The sequence below is a fragment of the Bubalus kerabau genome, chromosome X (assembly GCF_029407905.1).
Source record: "Bubalus kerabau isolate K-KA32 ecotype Philippines breed swamp buffalo chromosome X, PCC_UOA_SB_1v2, whole genome shotgun sequence".
Taxonomy (NCBI): domain Eukaryota; kingdom Metazoa; phylum Chordata; class Mammalia; order Artiodactyla; family Bovidae; genus Bubalus; species Bubalus kerabau.
Genome location: NC_073647.1, coordinates 63,247,595 through 63,261,960, shown reverse-complemented (window position 1 = coordinate 63,261,960; position 14,366 = coordinate 63,247,595). Strand labels below are relative to the sequence as shown.

At 42.9% G+C, this 14,366-nt stretch overlaps 1 protein-coding gene across 1 annotated transcript in view; it reads right to left on the bottom strand.

Annotated features, from left to right (window-relative positions):
- The window catches only part of TRMT2B (tRNA methyltransferase 2 homolog B), a 54,141-nt gene extending 40,414 nt beyond the window's left edge, over positions 1-13,727 (bottom strand). The window contains 5 exon segments of the mRNA XM_055565295.1: positions 596-831; positions 8,425-8,537; positions 8,590-8,936; positions 11,033-11,154; positions 13,704-13,727. Of these exon segments, the coding sequence (XP_055421270.1) occupies positions 596-831; positions 8,425-8,537; positions 8,590-8,936; positions 11,033-11,154; positions 13,704-13,727 (842 nt within the window).
- Between the last annotated feature and the right edge of the window lie 639 nt (positions 13,728-14,366).

The window sequence follows — 14,366 nt, the reverse complement described above, 5'->3', positions numbered from 1 at the left end:
GGCATTTTACTTGTCATTCAGAAGACCTAACTCTCAGGCCCCCGGGGAGATAAGAGTCTGGGAGGAGAGCCCATTTTGGTGCTATCTGCTTAACAAAGCTGAACAGATGGGCAAACCTAATATAAGAAAAATCCAGATTTATCAGGAGGTAATTAATCATATTACAAAAAGTCTTCACTGTTGGGTTCCTTTAAATAGCTCACCTCCCTAACGCTTTTAAAATATAATTTGATTTAGAAAATACAGTTGTTGCATAAAATGAGGTATATTTGTATTTGCATGACTGCAGTGGGACTATTCATTTCTAATCCATCTCATCTCCAAGTCCCTTGTTTTCAGCAGACCTATCCTGGACCTTTTTAGACAGAGGATCACAGTTCAATATCCCCTTTCTGCCAAAAACACACATAAAGGCAAGAAGAGTATTTTCTGCAATCCCAAAGCATTTCTGCCGGTATTCCTTAGATGTTTTCAGTTTGTCCTGGGTATCCTACCTGAGGTGCCCTCTGAATCCTTGCAACACCACATTGCACATCAAGCCTACAGAATTTCAACAGGCCCAGAGATTCAGACTTGTTAAGGGGAAGGGCCTTACCTTTCCTGCCAGGAATCATCTAGTGGTCCAAGATGTCTTGGTTTCTTCTGACTTTCCTGTCCTCTTTGATGCTTCTTGGCTATCACCTGGGTGAAGTTTTCCTTACATGCTGAGCCCAGAAAGAGCTGTGACCAACCTGGAGGTTTTCTGGCATACCAGGGGAACAGCCCCAGTTTAGAGAAGAGACCCATTCTGGAGAGGAAGCATCTTGGGCTGTGCACTGGGACTCTTAATACCTGACAACCACAGAAACACTGAAATTCACCAGCAGGAAAGGTGGACAAACAGAAGTTGGGAAACAGAGGCACAACTTCAAAAGTCCTTCATTCATTTAGAAACTTTACCCAGCACCTAGCACAGCGCCTGGCACAGAGTCACTGCTTGGCTGAACTCAATTACTGCACTCCAGGCACTGGCTATGGCTCCCAATATAAAAAGATGAGGAAAAGATAGTATCTGTCCTCCAGAAAAGGGTTCAACTCTCTGGATACACTTTTGTGGCCAGTCCCTCTCCATTCTACCCTCCTACTAAACAACCCATCAATCAACTAATATTTAGTAAGTAGTGACTATGTGCCAGGCACTGTGCCACACTAGATACCAGAGAGGTTACAAAGGTCATAATCTATTGAGTAATTTAGGAGATCAAGAATGGACACAGGATAAGATGAAATAACACCCTATGCCTGGTTCCTGATGAGTGCTCAGGAAAGGTTTCTCACAGTAAGCAGACCATGCACTGGGTCTTAAAAGATGGCAGGGAGGTCAATCAAGTATTTGGAGGACAGTGGCTCGATCAGTCTGGCTAAAATGGTAGTTCATTTTAGGGAACAGAGGAAATCAGGTTGAAAAGTTCCACCAAAGGGTTATCTGGAAGAACTTTAAGTGAAAGTGAAGTCGCTCAGTCGTGTCTGACTTTTTGCGACCCCATGGACTGCAGCCTACCAGGCTCCTCCGTCCATGGGATTCTCCAGGCAAGAATACTGGAGTGGGTTGCCATTTCCTTCTCCAGGGGATCTTCCCAACCCAGGGATCGAACCCAGGTCTCCCACATTGCAGGCATATGCTTTAACCTCTGAGCCACCAGGGAAGCCCTGGAAGAACTTTAATGCGTGAGTAAAATGTGGACTTTATTGTGAAGCCAACTGTGAGCTGATGGAGCCTTTACATAGAAAAATTAAGATGAAACTCAGAGGTTAATAAAAAGCAAAGTCATGTTTGAGGCACGTGTTTGAAATGACAGGGAAACATCCAAGCGGAAACATCTAACAAGTAAGTAGAGAAGCAGTACAATTCAAGAGAGAAGTCAGGGTGAGAGATTTGGTCAAGTGTCTACAACATTAAAAAAGAGCTTTTAGCAAAGAGAAGAGCAAAATGACAAAACCTGGGAGAAAGGCAATATTTGGAAAGCAAGATGAGATGCTGGTGACCCAGCTGAATCAAGGGATTACAGAGCTTGGTGGCCAAGGGAGATGACTTTTGGCAAGAGCACTGACACATTCAATAAGTCTGAGTCCAAAGAAAAACAGGAAATAAGGCAATGGGAAATGGTAGGCAGTAGGGACAAAAGAAAGTTTGAGACCTTAGGAGTGCAGACCCTAGAGTCAGGAAGACCTCGGCAATTCCCTGGCTCCACCACCTACTAGCTAGGTGGCCTTTGGCAGGTTAATCATTCTTTCTGATCCTCCTCTTTTTCATCTGCAAAATGCAAATAATAATAGCATCTACCTTATAGAGTAGCTGCAAAGGTTAATAAAGGATAATTAATAAAAAGCATTTAACAGAACATTAACTAGAGATGATGTTTGTAAAGCTCAGAACACAGTGTCCAGTGCCTGGGAAAAACTCAGTACATGTTAATTATAACTGTCATAAGGTTTAAACACAGTATTGGACTGAGTGGGAGTGGCAATATTAACGGAAGGGAGCAGAAGGGGAAAGAATAGTGGGAGTAACTATGAATCAAAAACTGGAAGAGTTAGAACAGGTGAACAACCTCACTTTGGAAAGAGGAAGTAATCCCTTTTTCCCAACACAAGACTCTGTGTTGTTGCCTATTTACCTAATGGTGCATGATCATTGACGTGTAACTTTTTTAAACACCCAGGACACGTGAATGGACTCAGACACCTCACTGATCTGTCATGAAATAACTTTTTTGCCCTTGCCCTCTACCTTGGATTTCATGTTAAGTCATACTTTAATTCAGAATGAAATATATTTAAAGTTTAATTATGGAATTGGTTTATTAACAAAGATTCTTCCATGGCTCTCTATTACCACAAAATTAGTATGCATGATCACTAGGTAATTTAAAGGATGCTGACAGGCGTGCTGTAATATTTAGCCATATAACATTCTGTATGTTTACAAAGTACTAAAGAAGGTAACAGTCATAACACGGAAGCATTCGGGGCGGGGGGGAGTTAAATTTCTAACAGGATAAATGTAAGCTGGCCCAGAATTCAGGTGTTAATCAGTTCAGTTCAGTCCCTCAGTTGTGTCTGACTCTTTGTGATCCCATGGACTGCAGCATGCCAGGCCTCCCTGTCCATCACCAACTCCCTGAGTTTACTCAAACTCATGCCCATTGAGTCAGTGATGCCATCCAACCATCTTATCCTCTGTCGTCACCTTCTCCTCCTGCCCTCAATCTTTCAAAACATCAGGGTCTTTTCAAATGAGCCATTTCTTCACATCAGATGGACAAAGTATTGGAGTTTCAGCTTTAGCATCAGTCCTTCCAATGAACATTCAGGACTGATCTCCTTTAGGATGGACTGGTTGGATCTCCTTGCAGTCAAAGGGACTCTGAAGAGTCTTCTCTAACACCACAGTTCAAAAGCATCAATTCTTCGGTGCTCAGCTTTCTTTATAGTCCAATTTTCACATCCACACACGACTACTGGGAAAACCATAGCTTTGGGATGGACCTTTGTTAGCAAAGTAATGTCTCTGCATTTTAATATGCTCTCTAGTTTGCTCCTAACTTTGCTTCCAAGGAGCAAGCATCTTTTAATTTCATGGCTGCAGCCACCATCTGGAGTAATTTTGGAGTCCCAAAAAATAAAGTCTGTCACTATTTCCATTCTTTCCCCATGTATTTGCCATGAAGTGATGGGACCAGATGCCATGATCTTAGCTTCTGAATGTTGAATTTTAAGCCAGCTTTTTCACTCTCCTCTTTCACTTGCATCAAGAGGCTCTTTAGTTCTTCTTCATTTTCTGCCATAAGGGTGGTGTCATTTGCATATCTGAGGTTGCTGACATTTCTCCCAGTAATCTTGATTCCAGCTTGTGCTTCATCCAGCCCAGCGTTTCTCATGATGTATTCTGTATAGAAGTTAAATAAGCAGGGTGACAATATATAGCCTTGACATACTCCTCTCCCTACTTGGAACCAGTCTGTTGCTCCAGGTCCAGTTCTAACTGTTGCTTCTTGACCTGTATACAGATTTCTCAAGAGGCAGGTAAGGTGCTCTGATATTCCCATCACTTGAAGAATTTTCCACAGTTTGTTGTGATCTACACAGTCAAAGGCTTTGGTGTAATCAATAAAGCAGAAGTAGATGTTTTCCTGGAACTCTCTTGCTTTTATGATGATCCAGCGGATGTTGGCAATTTGGTCTCTGGTTCCTCTGCCTTTTCTAAGACCACCTTGAACATCTGGAGGTTCACAGTTCACATACTGTTGAAGCCTGGCTTGGAGAATTTTGAGCATTACTTTACTAGCGTGTGAGATGAGTGCAATTGTGCAGTAGTTTGAGCATTCTTTGGCATTGGCTTTCTTTGGGATTGGAATGAAAACTGACCTTTTCCAATCCTGTGGCCACTGCTGAGTTTTTCAAATTAGCTGGCATATTGAGTGCAGCACTTTCACAGCATCATCTTTCAGGATTTGAAATAGCTCAACTGGAATTCCATCACCTCCACTAGCCTTGTTCGTCGTGACACTGCCTAAGGCCCACTTGACTTCACATTCCAGGATGTCTGGCTCTAGGTGAGTGATCACACCATCGTGATTATCTGGGCCATTAAGACCTTTTTTATGCAGTTCTTTTGTTTATTCTTGCCACCTCTTCTTAATATCTTCTGCTTCTGTTAGGTCCATACCATTTCTGTCCTTTATTGAGCCCAACTTTGCATGAAATGTTCCCTTGGTATCTCTAGTTTTCTTGAAGAGATCGCTAGCCTTTCCCATTCTGTTGTTTTCTTCTATTTCTTTGCATTGATCACTGAGGAAGGCTTTCTTATCTCTCCTGGCTATTCTTTGGAACTCTGTATTCAAATGGGTATCTCTTTCCTTTTCTCCACTGCCTTTTACGTCTCTTCTTTTCACAGCTATTTGTAAGGCCTCCTAAGACAACCAGTTTGCCTTTTTGCTTTTCTTTTTCTTGGGGATGGTCTTGATCCCTGCCTCCTGTACAATGTCACGAACCTCCATCCATAGTTCTTCAGGCACTCTGTCTATCAGATCTAATCCCTTGAACCTATTTCTCACTTCCACTGTACAATCACTTCCACTATACAATGACCTGATTTGATTTAGGTCATACCTGAATGGTCTAGTGGTTTTCCCTACTTTCTTTAATTTAAGAAAGAAATTTAAGTCTGAATATGGCAATAAGGAGTTCATGATCTGAGCCACAGTCAGCTCCCGGTCTTGTTTTTGCTGACTGTATAGAGCTTCTCCATCTTTGGGTGCAAAGACTATAATCAATCTGATTTCAGTATTGACCATCTGGTGATGGCCATGTGTACAGTCTTTTCTTGTGTTGTTGGAAGAGGGTGTTTGCTATGACCAGTGCGTTCTCTTTGCAAAATTCTATTAGCCTTTGCCCTGCTTCATTCTGTACTGCTGCTGCTGCTGCTGCTAAGTTGCTTCAGTTGTGTCTGACTCTGTGTGACCCCATAGACAGCAGCCCACCAGGCTCCCCCGTCCCTGGGATTCTCCAGGCAAGAACACTGGAGTGGGTTGCCATTTCCTTCTCCAATGCATGAAAGTGAAAAATAAAAGTGAAGTCGCTCAGTTGTGTTGACTCTTAGCAACCCCATGGACTGCAGCCCACCAGGCTCCTCCATCCATGGGGATTTTCCAGGCAAGAGTACTGGAGTGGGATGCCATTGCCTTCTCCTCATTCTGTACTCCAAGCCCAAATTTGCCTGTTACTCCAGGTATTTCTTGACTTTCTATTTTTTCATTCCAGTCCCCTGTAATGAAAAGGACATCTTTTTTGGGTGTTCACTCTAGAAGGTCTTGTAGGTCTTCATAAGAACCATTCAACTTCAGCTTCTTCAGCATTATTAGTTAGGGCACAGACTTGGATTACTGTGATATTGAATGGTTTGCCTTGGAAATGAACATACTTCAACCAATTCCCAGAAAAGGGCATGTGATTAAGAACATGGGCTTTGGGGTCATGTTCAATCCCCAGCTCTGCTTCTTACTAGCTCTATGACTTTGGGCAGGTTACTTAAGTGCTATGAAGCTCAGTGTCCCCATCTATAAAATGAGAATTGGTAACACCTACCTTTCAGGGTTGTGGTAAGAATTCAGTTCAGTTCAGTTCAGTTGCTCAGTCATGTCCGACTCTTTGCGACCCCATGAATTGCAGCACGCCAGGCCTCCCTGCCCATTACCAACTCCAGGAGTTCACCCAAACTCATGTCTATCAAGTCGGTGATGCCATCCAGCCATCTCATCCAAAGAATTGATGCTTTTGAACTGTGGTGTTGGAGAAGACTCTTGAGAGTCCCTTGGACTGCAAGGAGATCCAACCAGTCCATTCTAAAGGAGATCAGTCCTGGGTGGTAAGAATTAAATGACCTCATATATGGAAAGCACTCAGGACTGGGCCTAACACAGCAGGGGTTCGACATCTATCACCATCCTGCCTCAGGCTCTGATTCAAAGTGAGTCACTTGACTTCTTTGTGCCTCTATGTGTCCAACCAGCAAACCTGGCAAGATGTAACAATGTATGTGAGTGCTGTGAGGGTAAAAACTATTATTGTTGTTGTTTAGTCACTAAGTCAGGTCCAACTCTTTGCAACCCCATGAACTGTAGCCCGCCAGGCTCCTCTGTCCAAGGGATTTCCCAAGCAAGAATACTGGACTGGGTAGCCATTCCCTTCTCCAGGGAGCTTCCCGATACAGGGATCAAATGTGGGTCTCCTGTATTGCACGCCGATTCTTTACTGACTGAGCCACATGGAAAGCTCAAAAACAATTATGTGGAAACTTAAAAAACAGCACACATGGACTTCCCTAGTGGTTTAGGGCTTAAGAATCAGCCTTCCACTGTAGGGGACATGGGTGCAATCCCTGGTTGGGGAACTAAGATCCCACATGCCTCGGAGTAACTAAGCCAGCACAGAACAACTACAGAGCCTGTGTGCTCCAACTACTAAAACCCATGCACTCTGGGGCCTGCACACCACAACTATTTGAGCCCGTGTGCCACAACTAGAGAATCAGTGCACTGCAACGAAAGATCCCACATGCCACAACTAAGACCTGATACAGCCTAATTAATTAATTAAAACACACACACACACACACACAAACTTTCCTAACCTCAGTGCTTGCTGGTGTGTGATGAACTTAAGGCTCACTCTGGACCACCTGTTAATATTATTAAATGTGTGACCTCTGAGAGACCTTTTTCCAAGGTGAGACACATGTGTGTACTTGATATAAGGAAAAGCAAAAGCCAGAGAGAGGAAGTGAGTGAAGGTGCAGGAGACAAAGAATAAAGAATGGTTTGGAGGGGGACACTGAGGAGGCCCCACTACAGAGAGAGGGAGCAGTGCTTATCCAGGAAAGGGGCACTGTCCCTCCAGCTGGCAAGGAAGGAAGAGGGAAGCTGCATGCCTTAGTGGGGTTGGCAGGGGCGCTGAGGTATTTGAAGACAGCTATCTCTACCCCATAACATCTAGACTTTTGGGGAAAGTGTGGCCCCTTTCCCTCCTGACTGCCACAATGACTGTGCTCCATTTGCCCTGTACCCCTTGTCTTTCCAGATTTCCTTCTCCAAATGATCAGATATAGTCTACAGTAGGACTCTACTATTTCAAGGTGCCAACGAGACATCTCTCCTGGTAAAGAACCTCTCATCATACTCAGAAATTTCTGTAGTGAAATACATGTTTCAAGGCAGAACAGTAATACCAAAGTGAGTTATATCTGTTTCTTGATGACAGAGGGGGCATTTGTTCACAGAAAAAAACTATTTTGTTTTTACAGTGTTTCCTGTTTTAAGTAAATGCTTGGGTTAAAAAAAAAAAAAAAAAAGACTGTGACAATCTATTTCTGCCTCAGGAATTTATCAGAAAGGGCACCCAAGACCCAAAGCCGCCAGACACGGAGGTAAACTAAGTCTCCAGGGCTGAAGAGCGAACCAGCCTGAAATGCTGAAATGCTCAGAGAGGTTCAAAGCAGAGACTATGTAGTAGGTCTGATCCTCACAGAGCCATGGATCTCCTTGGAGCAAATGTTCACCAGAGGGAAAAGATTCTGCTTACATTCTCCATTCACCTTTCTTTCAGTTGACCTGGTCCCAGACATGCTTCCTGGCTAAACCAGATGGACAGACGGGTTTACTGCCACATCCGTGACTGACTGCAGCCCTCGTGCCGTCAGGTCCTTCCTTCCCCACCAGACCCCCATTCACCAGCCCCTCCATCCCTTTACTCTTGGGCAAGTTCTGCCCACCGAGTCCGTAAGAAGCCCAACAAGAAGAGACACTAGGAAAGGCAACTACTGAAATTTGGCGGGCTGCAGGACCAGGGGAGCCGGGAACCCGGAGGTCAGAGCACAGACAGACGGACGCAGGGCAGGACGCGCCCAAGTGCAGCCAGCGTGGGGTCGTCCCCTCCCATCCCGCCTACCTTCCCCACTCCCCGCCTGGAGGGCAGTTTGGCGCAGTAAGCAGTTTTCTGTACTGTTGGGAATATTCAAGTCGGGTTTTCGGACACTTCATGCACCCCTCTTACCTTCTGTAACCAATACAACCCGGAGGCTGTCAACGAAAAGACTAAGGTAAGTGTCCGGATCGCAGCCGCTGGGGAGAGTCACTTCCTTGTGCGCGCGGCGCCGCGAGTTCCCGGGAGCAGGCGCGGCAAGACGCGGGAGTTTCTGCCCGGAACTAGCGGCCCGGCCCCCGGGCAGCCTGTCTCGGGATCCAGTCCCACGACTTTGCCCGAGGCAGTTCCTCTGCAGCCTTTCCGCCGAAGCACTACTGGCCCTACAGCCCGGCGCCTCCGCGCCCAAGTTCCCCCCACCCCACCCCTCTGCGCGACCCTGCCCCCTGCCTGCTCTCTTCACCCTCCCATTGGTGGACCTGGATAAACCTCCAAAATCTTTTAGAAATCCCCCTGTGGTGTAAACAGCCTTTAGCCTGTCCCGGGTGCTTGCCGTTTAACTCTTTCAACTGAAAGAATAGTTTTCTAGTGGTAGAATCACAGGCATCAGATCCTTAATGGAATAGAAGATTGGGAGATGTAGAGTCTGGTGGTTTCCTCAAATCATAATGTTGAAGGATGCACACGTGTGTGCTGTAAAAAACAGTTCAGATCAGATCAGTCACTCAGTCGTGTCTGACTCTGCGACCCCATGAATCGCAAAAAACAGTTACTTCAACACAATAAAATTTACAACAAAGCGAATCTCATTTTATAACACTTGATTTGTATGCTTAATTGTAATTGGGCTTAAATGAAAGCACTTTATAGTCAGTATTTCAGTTATTTATTTATTCAAAGCAAAATATGCCTATTATGTGTAAGGCAATGTATTACCCTAGTGAGTACAGCAGTTAAAATTAAACATGGACCAGTAACTCGCTTAACAGCCAACATTGTCCGCTAGCGCTTGCGCGCTTAGTCGCATCCGACTCTGCGACCCCATGGGCTGTAGCCCACCAGGCTCCTCTGTCCATGGAATTCTCCAGGCAAGAATACTGGACTGGGTAGCCCATTCCCTTCTCCAGGGGATGTTCCCGACCCAGGGATGGAACCCAAGTCGCCTGCATTGCAGGCGGATTGTTTACAGGCTGAGCCACCAGGGAAGCCCGCTGTCCACCAGACCAAGGTTCAAAGCACAGATCTGCCACTTATAAGCTGTGTGAATTTGAGCCAATTACATAATTGCTGAGTGCCTCAGTTTTCTCATCTGAAAAAATGTCCATAATAATTGCACCTATCTCACTGGGTTGTGAGAAAGATTAACAAAGTTAATACATGCAGAGTGCTAAGAACAGAGTAAGCACACACTCAACAAATATTAGCTATTATCATTCAAAAATAATTGTATATACTGTGTGTGTATACACACACGTGCACACATGTGAATATATACCTTTTTAAAAAAGAGGTCTTTATATGATGTATAAAATAAATAAGCTACAAGGATGTATTGGACAGCACAGGGAATTTTATATTTTTAAATATATAAAAAATGTGAGTCTCTATGTTGTACACCTGAAACTAAGAGTATTGCAAATCAACTATACCCCAATGGAAAAAAAAATTAATCCACTAAAAAAGAAAAGAAAAATAGACTTTTGCCTTCCATTTCTAAAGACTTGAGCAGGTAAGTGCTTGACTCAAATTGTGGCCATGCTAACTGCTCTAATGGCTCTTGAGCAAAACGGGACTCAAACTGTTGCTTCAGGTTTCTAATTCTATGTGGAGCTAGTAAGGGAGACCAGGCCAGAGACTGCACCTTCGGGTCTCTTCTCTCTCTCCTTTTAATTCTCTCTTATTCAGAAAGTCAGCCCTACTCTTTTCCTCACCTCTTCTTCCCATTTCTGCTCCTTCTGATGCCCTCTGATCCTTTATCATTCCTCATCTTGGCATCCTTTGTTGTGTCTATCCCAGAGCCAGGTGCCCAATAGGAGCTCAATAAATATTTGATGAATTGAATTGAATCCCACCTCCTCTACTGAAAGGAAAAGTGCATCTTTGGTCACCCCCTCCCCTACCTGCTCTGAGCATCCAAGCAAACTCATTTAAAGCAGGTCTGCTATTTGAGAAAGGAAAACCCTGAGGGGTGCAGAGAGAAAAGAGATTAAGGAAGCTATAATGTAATTATTTAGCCATTAACACTTTTATATATGTTTAATCTGATAAACCATGGTCTACTCTACAAGAGAAATCATTACATATGTAATAGGGGGAAGAAATATCCCATATTATGGAAAAGGTTAGACTCTTCAACTGGCAAGTCAATAAATGAACATGTCATAGATGATAAGCAATATTGTTAAATTAAATAAGAGCTGAAACCAAAATAACCTTTGCTTAACTTTGTTATCAGCAAACCAAATCACTACAAAGTGAAGTCTCTAGAAAACTGTCAAATATTCTCATTTTGGACAAGGAAAGAATTTCTGAGGCTACGGCATTAGCTCTCAGAAATAACATGTATTAAAATCACTTGGCAGTGAGGTCAGGTTTGGTTCCATTAACCACGTTCTTTAGGTGTGCTTTCCTGGCCTCTTGGCCTGTGTTAGAGGCCACGACGGATAGACACAGACTGCGTCCTTGAGAGTGTGTGACCTGATGGAAAGACAAGACACACAAAGTCAGAATACACAACCGTGGGTTTTGGTAATTCTAGGAAAGCAGCAGATCTTCTTGGTAGTTAAGGAAGAAAGTGAATGAAAACTGAACTGAATGCATAGAATTTTAATCACTTGAGAGGAGGTGGGGGCTGCAACATGAAAACAGGAATGAGCAATATGTGTCCATATGTGTCCAAGGTCCAAGGCCCAGGAGGAGGCAGGCCAGGTTGGAAAAGATTGTGGTGCCTTTTTTCCATGCATCTTGCTGGATCTTAGTTCCACTGGACTGCCAGGGAATTCCTCCTACTGTATTTTTATACATTTTGGCAGATTAAATATTTTTATTAAATAGAATAAAAAAGAAGGGCCTGGAGTTGGAGTGCTGGGATGCAGGGTTTGATCTAGTTCCCTTAACAACAGGCAACTGGTGAAGAGTTTTTTCATGAGATGTTCCTGGAAGGGAATTCTAGGAGCTGTGTCATCAAGATGAGAGGTGCTGAGTCTTTGTACTAAGGCAGGCTACACTGTATTCTGTAAGTGTTTTAACATGTGCACAGAAGCCCATGAGCAACTTAAGCAGGGGGTGATTGTAACACACGTATGTTTCTGAGCCCTACTCCACACCTACAGAATCGAAATCCCAGGGGGGTTAGGGCTAAGGCATATTGGGCTTTTAATAAGCACTCCAGTGATACCCATGAAAATTTGAGCCCACTACCAGGCAACAACTCAAAATTCCAGATGAATCAACTGAAGGTCAAAAGATTATCAAATCATAAAAGCCCTAAAATATAGATGATTATACCTCTGAAATTTGGACATAGGAAAACTTTAGCAAGACTATGGTTTTTCCAGTGGTCATGTATGGATGTGAGAGTTGGACTGTGAAGAAAGCTGAGCACTGAAGAATTGATGCTTTTGAACTGTGGTGTTGGAGAAGACTCTTGAGAGTCCCTTGGACTGCAAGGAGATCCAACCAGTCCATTCTAAAGGAGATCAGTCCTGGGTGTTCTTTGGAAGGAATGATGCTAAAGCTGAAACTCCAGTACTTTGGCCACCTCATGCGAAGAGTTGACTCATTGGGAAAGACTCTGATACTGGGAGGGATTGGGGGCAGAAGGAAAAGGGGACGACAGAGGATAAGATGGCTGGATGGCATCACCGACTCAATGGACGTGAGTTTGAGTGAACTCCGGGAGTTGGTGGTGGACAGGGAGGCCTGGCGTGCTGCAATTCATGGGGTCGCAAAGAGTTGGACACGACTGAGCGACTGAACTGAACTGAAACTTTAGCAGTGCGAAAAACCACCATGTAGGTAAATTTTACGACACAAATCTGAAAAACTTATATATGACAAGAATGTAATTAACAAATTCAGTCATAAACAGAAAAATATATATGACTATGGCAAAAGAGCATTATTTTATTGCATAAAGAGCTATATAAACTTATAAGAAAAACCCAATGACCCCAACAGAGACCTTGGCAAAGGCACGGAGAGATAATTCACAGGAAAAGAAACATAAGTGGTCAAAAATTGCTTTGTTCTACCTCTCTAATAATGATAGAACATGCCAACTACATCATGTAGATAATATTATTTTATCTATAAAATTAATGGAAAAAAAAGAACCGATGTTACTGAAACTAGTCCATGGACAGTGAGGCAGATGGTCTCACACATTGCTGGTGGAATTGTAAAGTGATACAAATTCCCTGGAAAGCAATTAGAACCCAGAGCTTCTAAAATTTTCATACTATTTGCCCCAGAAATTCCACCTCTAGGCATCTATTTTAAGGAAGTAGAGATGTGAACAAAGATATATGACCAGAGGGTCTCAAAGTTAAAAATAAAAAACCATCTTCAAGATCCAACATTAGAAGAATAGGGAATGGTTACATAAAATATGGTCTGTCCATAGACGATTCAGTTCAGTTCAGTTCAGTTCAAGGAGAATGCATCCTTGTACCTTGTACCTTAGGGTACAGGGAGTGGCTGTCAGGGGGCATGAAGAGGCTTCTGAGGTGCAGATAGTATTTTATTTCTTTATCTGGGTGCTGGTTATAAAGACATATTCACTTTGTGAAAATTCATTGTTATACTCTTGACATGTGTGCTTTTCTGTATGCACGTTATATGTCAATAAAAAATTTACTTAAAATTGTGTCTTTGAAAAGCCTATAATGACATGAAAGTGTGTGTAGAAGGCAATCTGAAGTGAAAAGTGCAGGATAAATAATCGTGCACTCAGTATAATTTTAAATTTGTAAAGAAAAAATGCATTGGAAGACAATGGTTGCTTCTAAAGAGTGAACTTGGGGTGACCATTTACAAAATTTTTCTTCCATTTTTCCTTTTCTGTACTTTCCAATGTTTTCTACAATGAACAGTCATTACATTGATAATTAGGGGAGAAAACACCTAAAATATCAGAGAAAAAGTGAATTGATGAATCTTAGTGAAACTCCCATAGTATGTGAAACTGAGAACTAGATTTCATCAGTTCCCAGGGAAGTGGTTTAGACTCTGAGGGACTAACTTACATTAAGCAGATTTATAGGAGACATAGTGCCAGTGAGGAATATAGTTTCTAGAGACTGAAACATTCTTATCTCCTATATAAGGTTATACCTACCAGCCATGAATGTATCTGAGAAACCAAACTAACAATCATTTGTAGTTTGAATATATGGAGCTAAATGGTTTTAAGGAGCTCTTTGACTGGGTTATATGTAACACATTTATCAGATCAGTGTTTCTGTTACTTGATCAAAGATGGATAAACACTGACTTTCCAATGGTCTTTTCCCACCATCTCTAACTAGTTACCAGAATCTTCTGTCATTACATTATTAACTGCCTCCTAGCATTATTACATGTCACAGTTGCCAAGGTAACAGCTCATCTTACATGAATTACATTCTAGGTTGGTAGCTCCCAAGTGAGGTATTGGGAGGCATCTTAATCTCATTGGCAGTAGATCTGCAAATTATATTCACAAGAAGTTGCTTCAAGGAAGAGTCACAGATGGCTAGTTTCATCCACTGTGAGCTTTTAAAATTTTTTCAATTGAAGAGTCTATCGTTTTCTGATATATGTGTCTAATTTTTTCTAAACTCTACCTCTTAGGTTTGGAGATACACATTGCCTTGGGGGCCCTTCAATTACCTGATAAACATCAAGCATTTTGGATGATAGTACTTAGG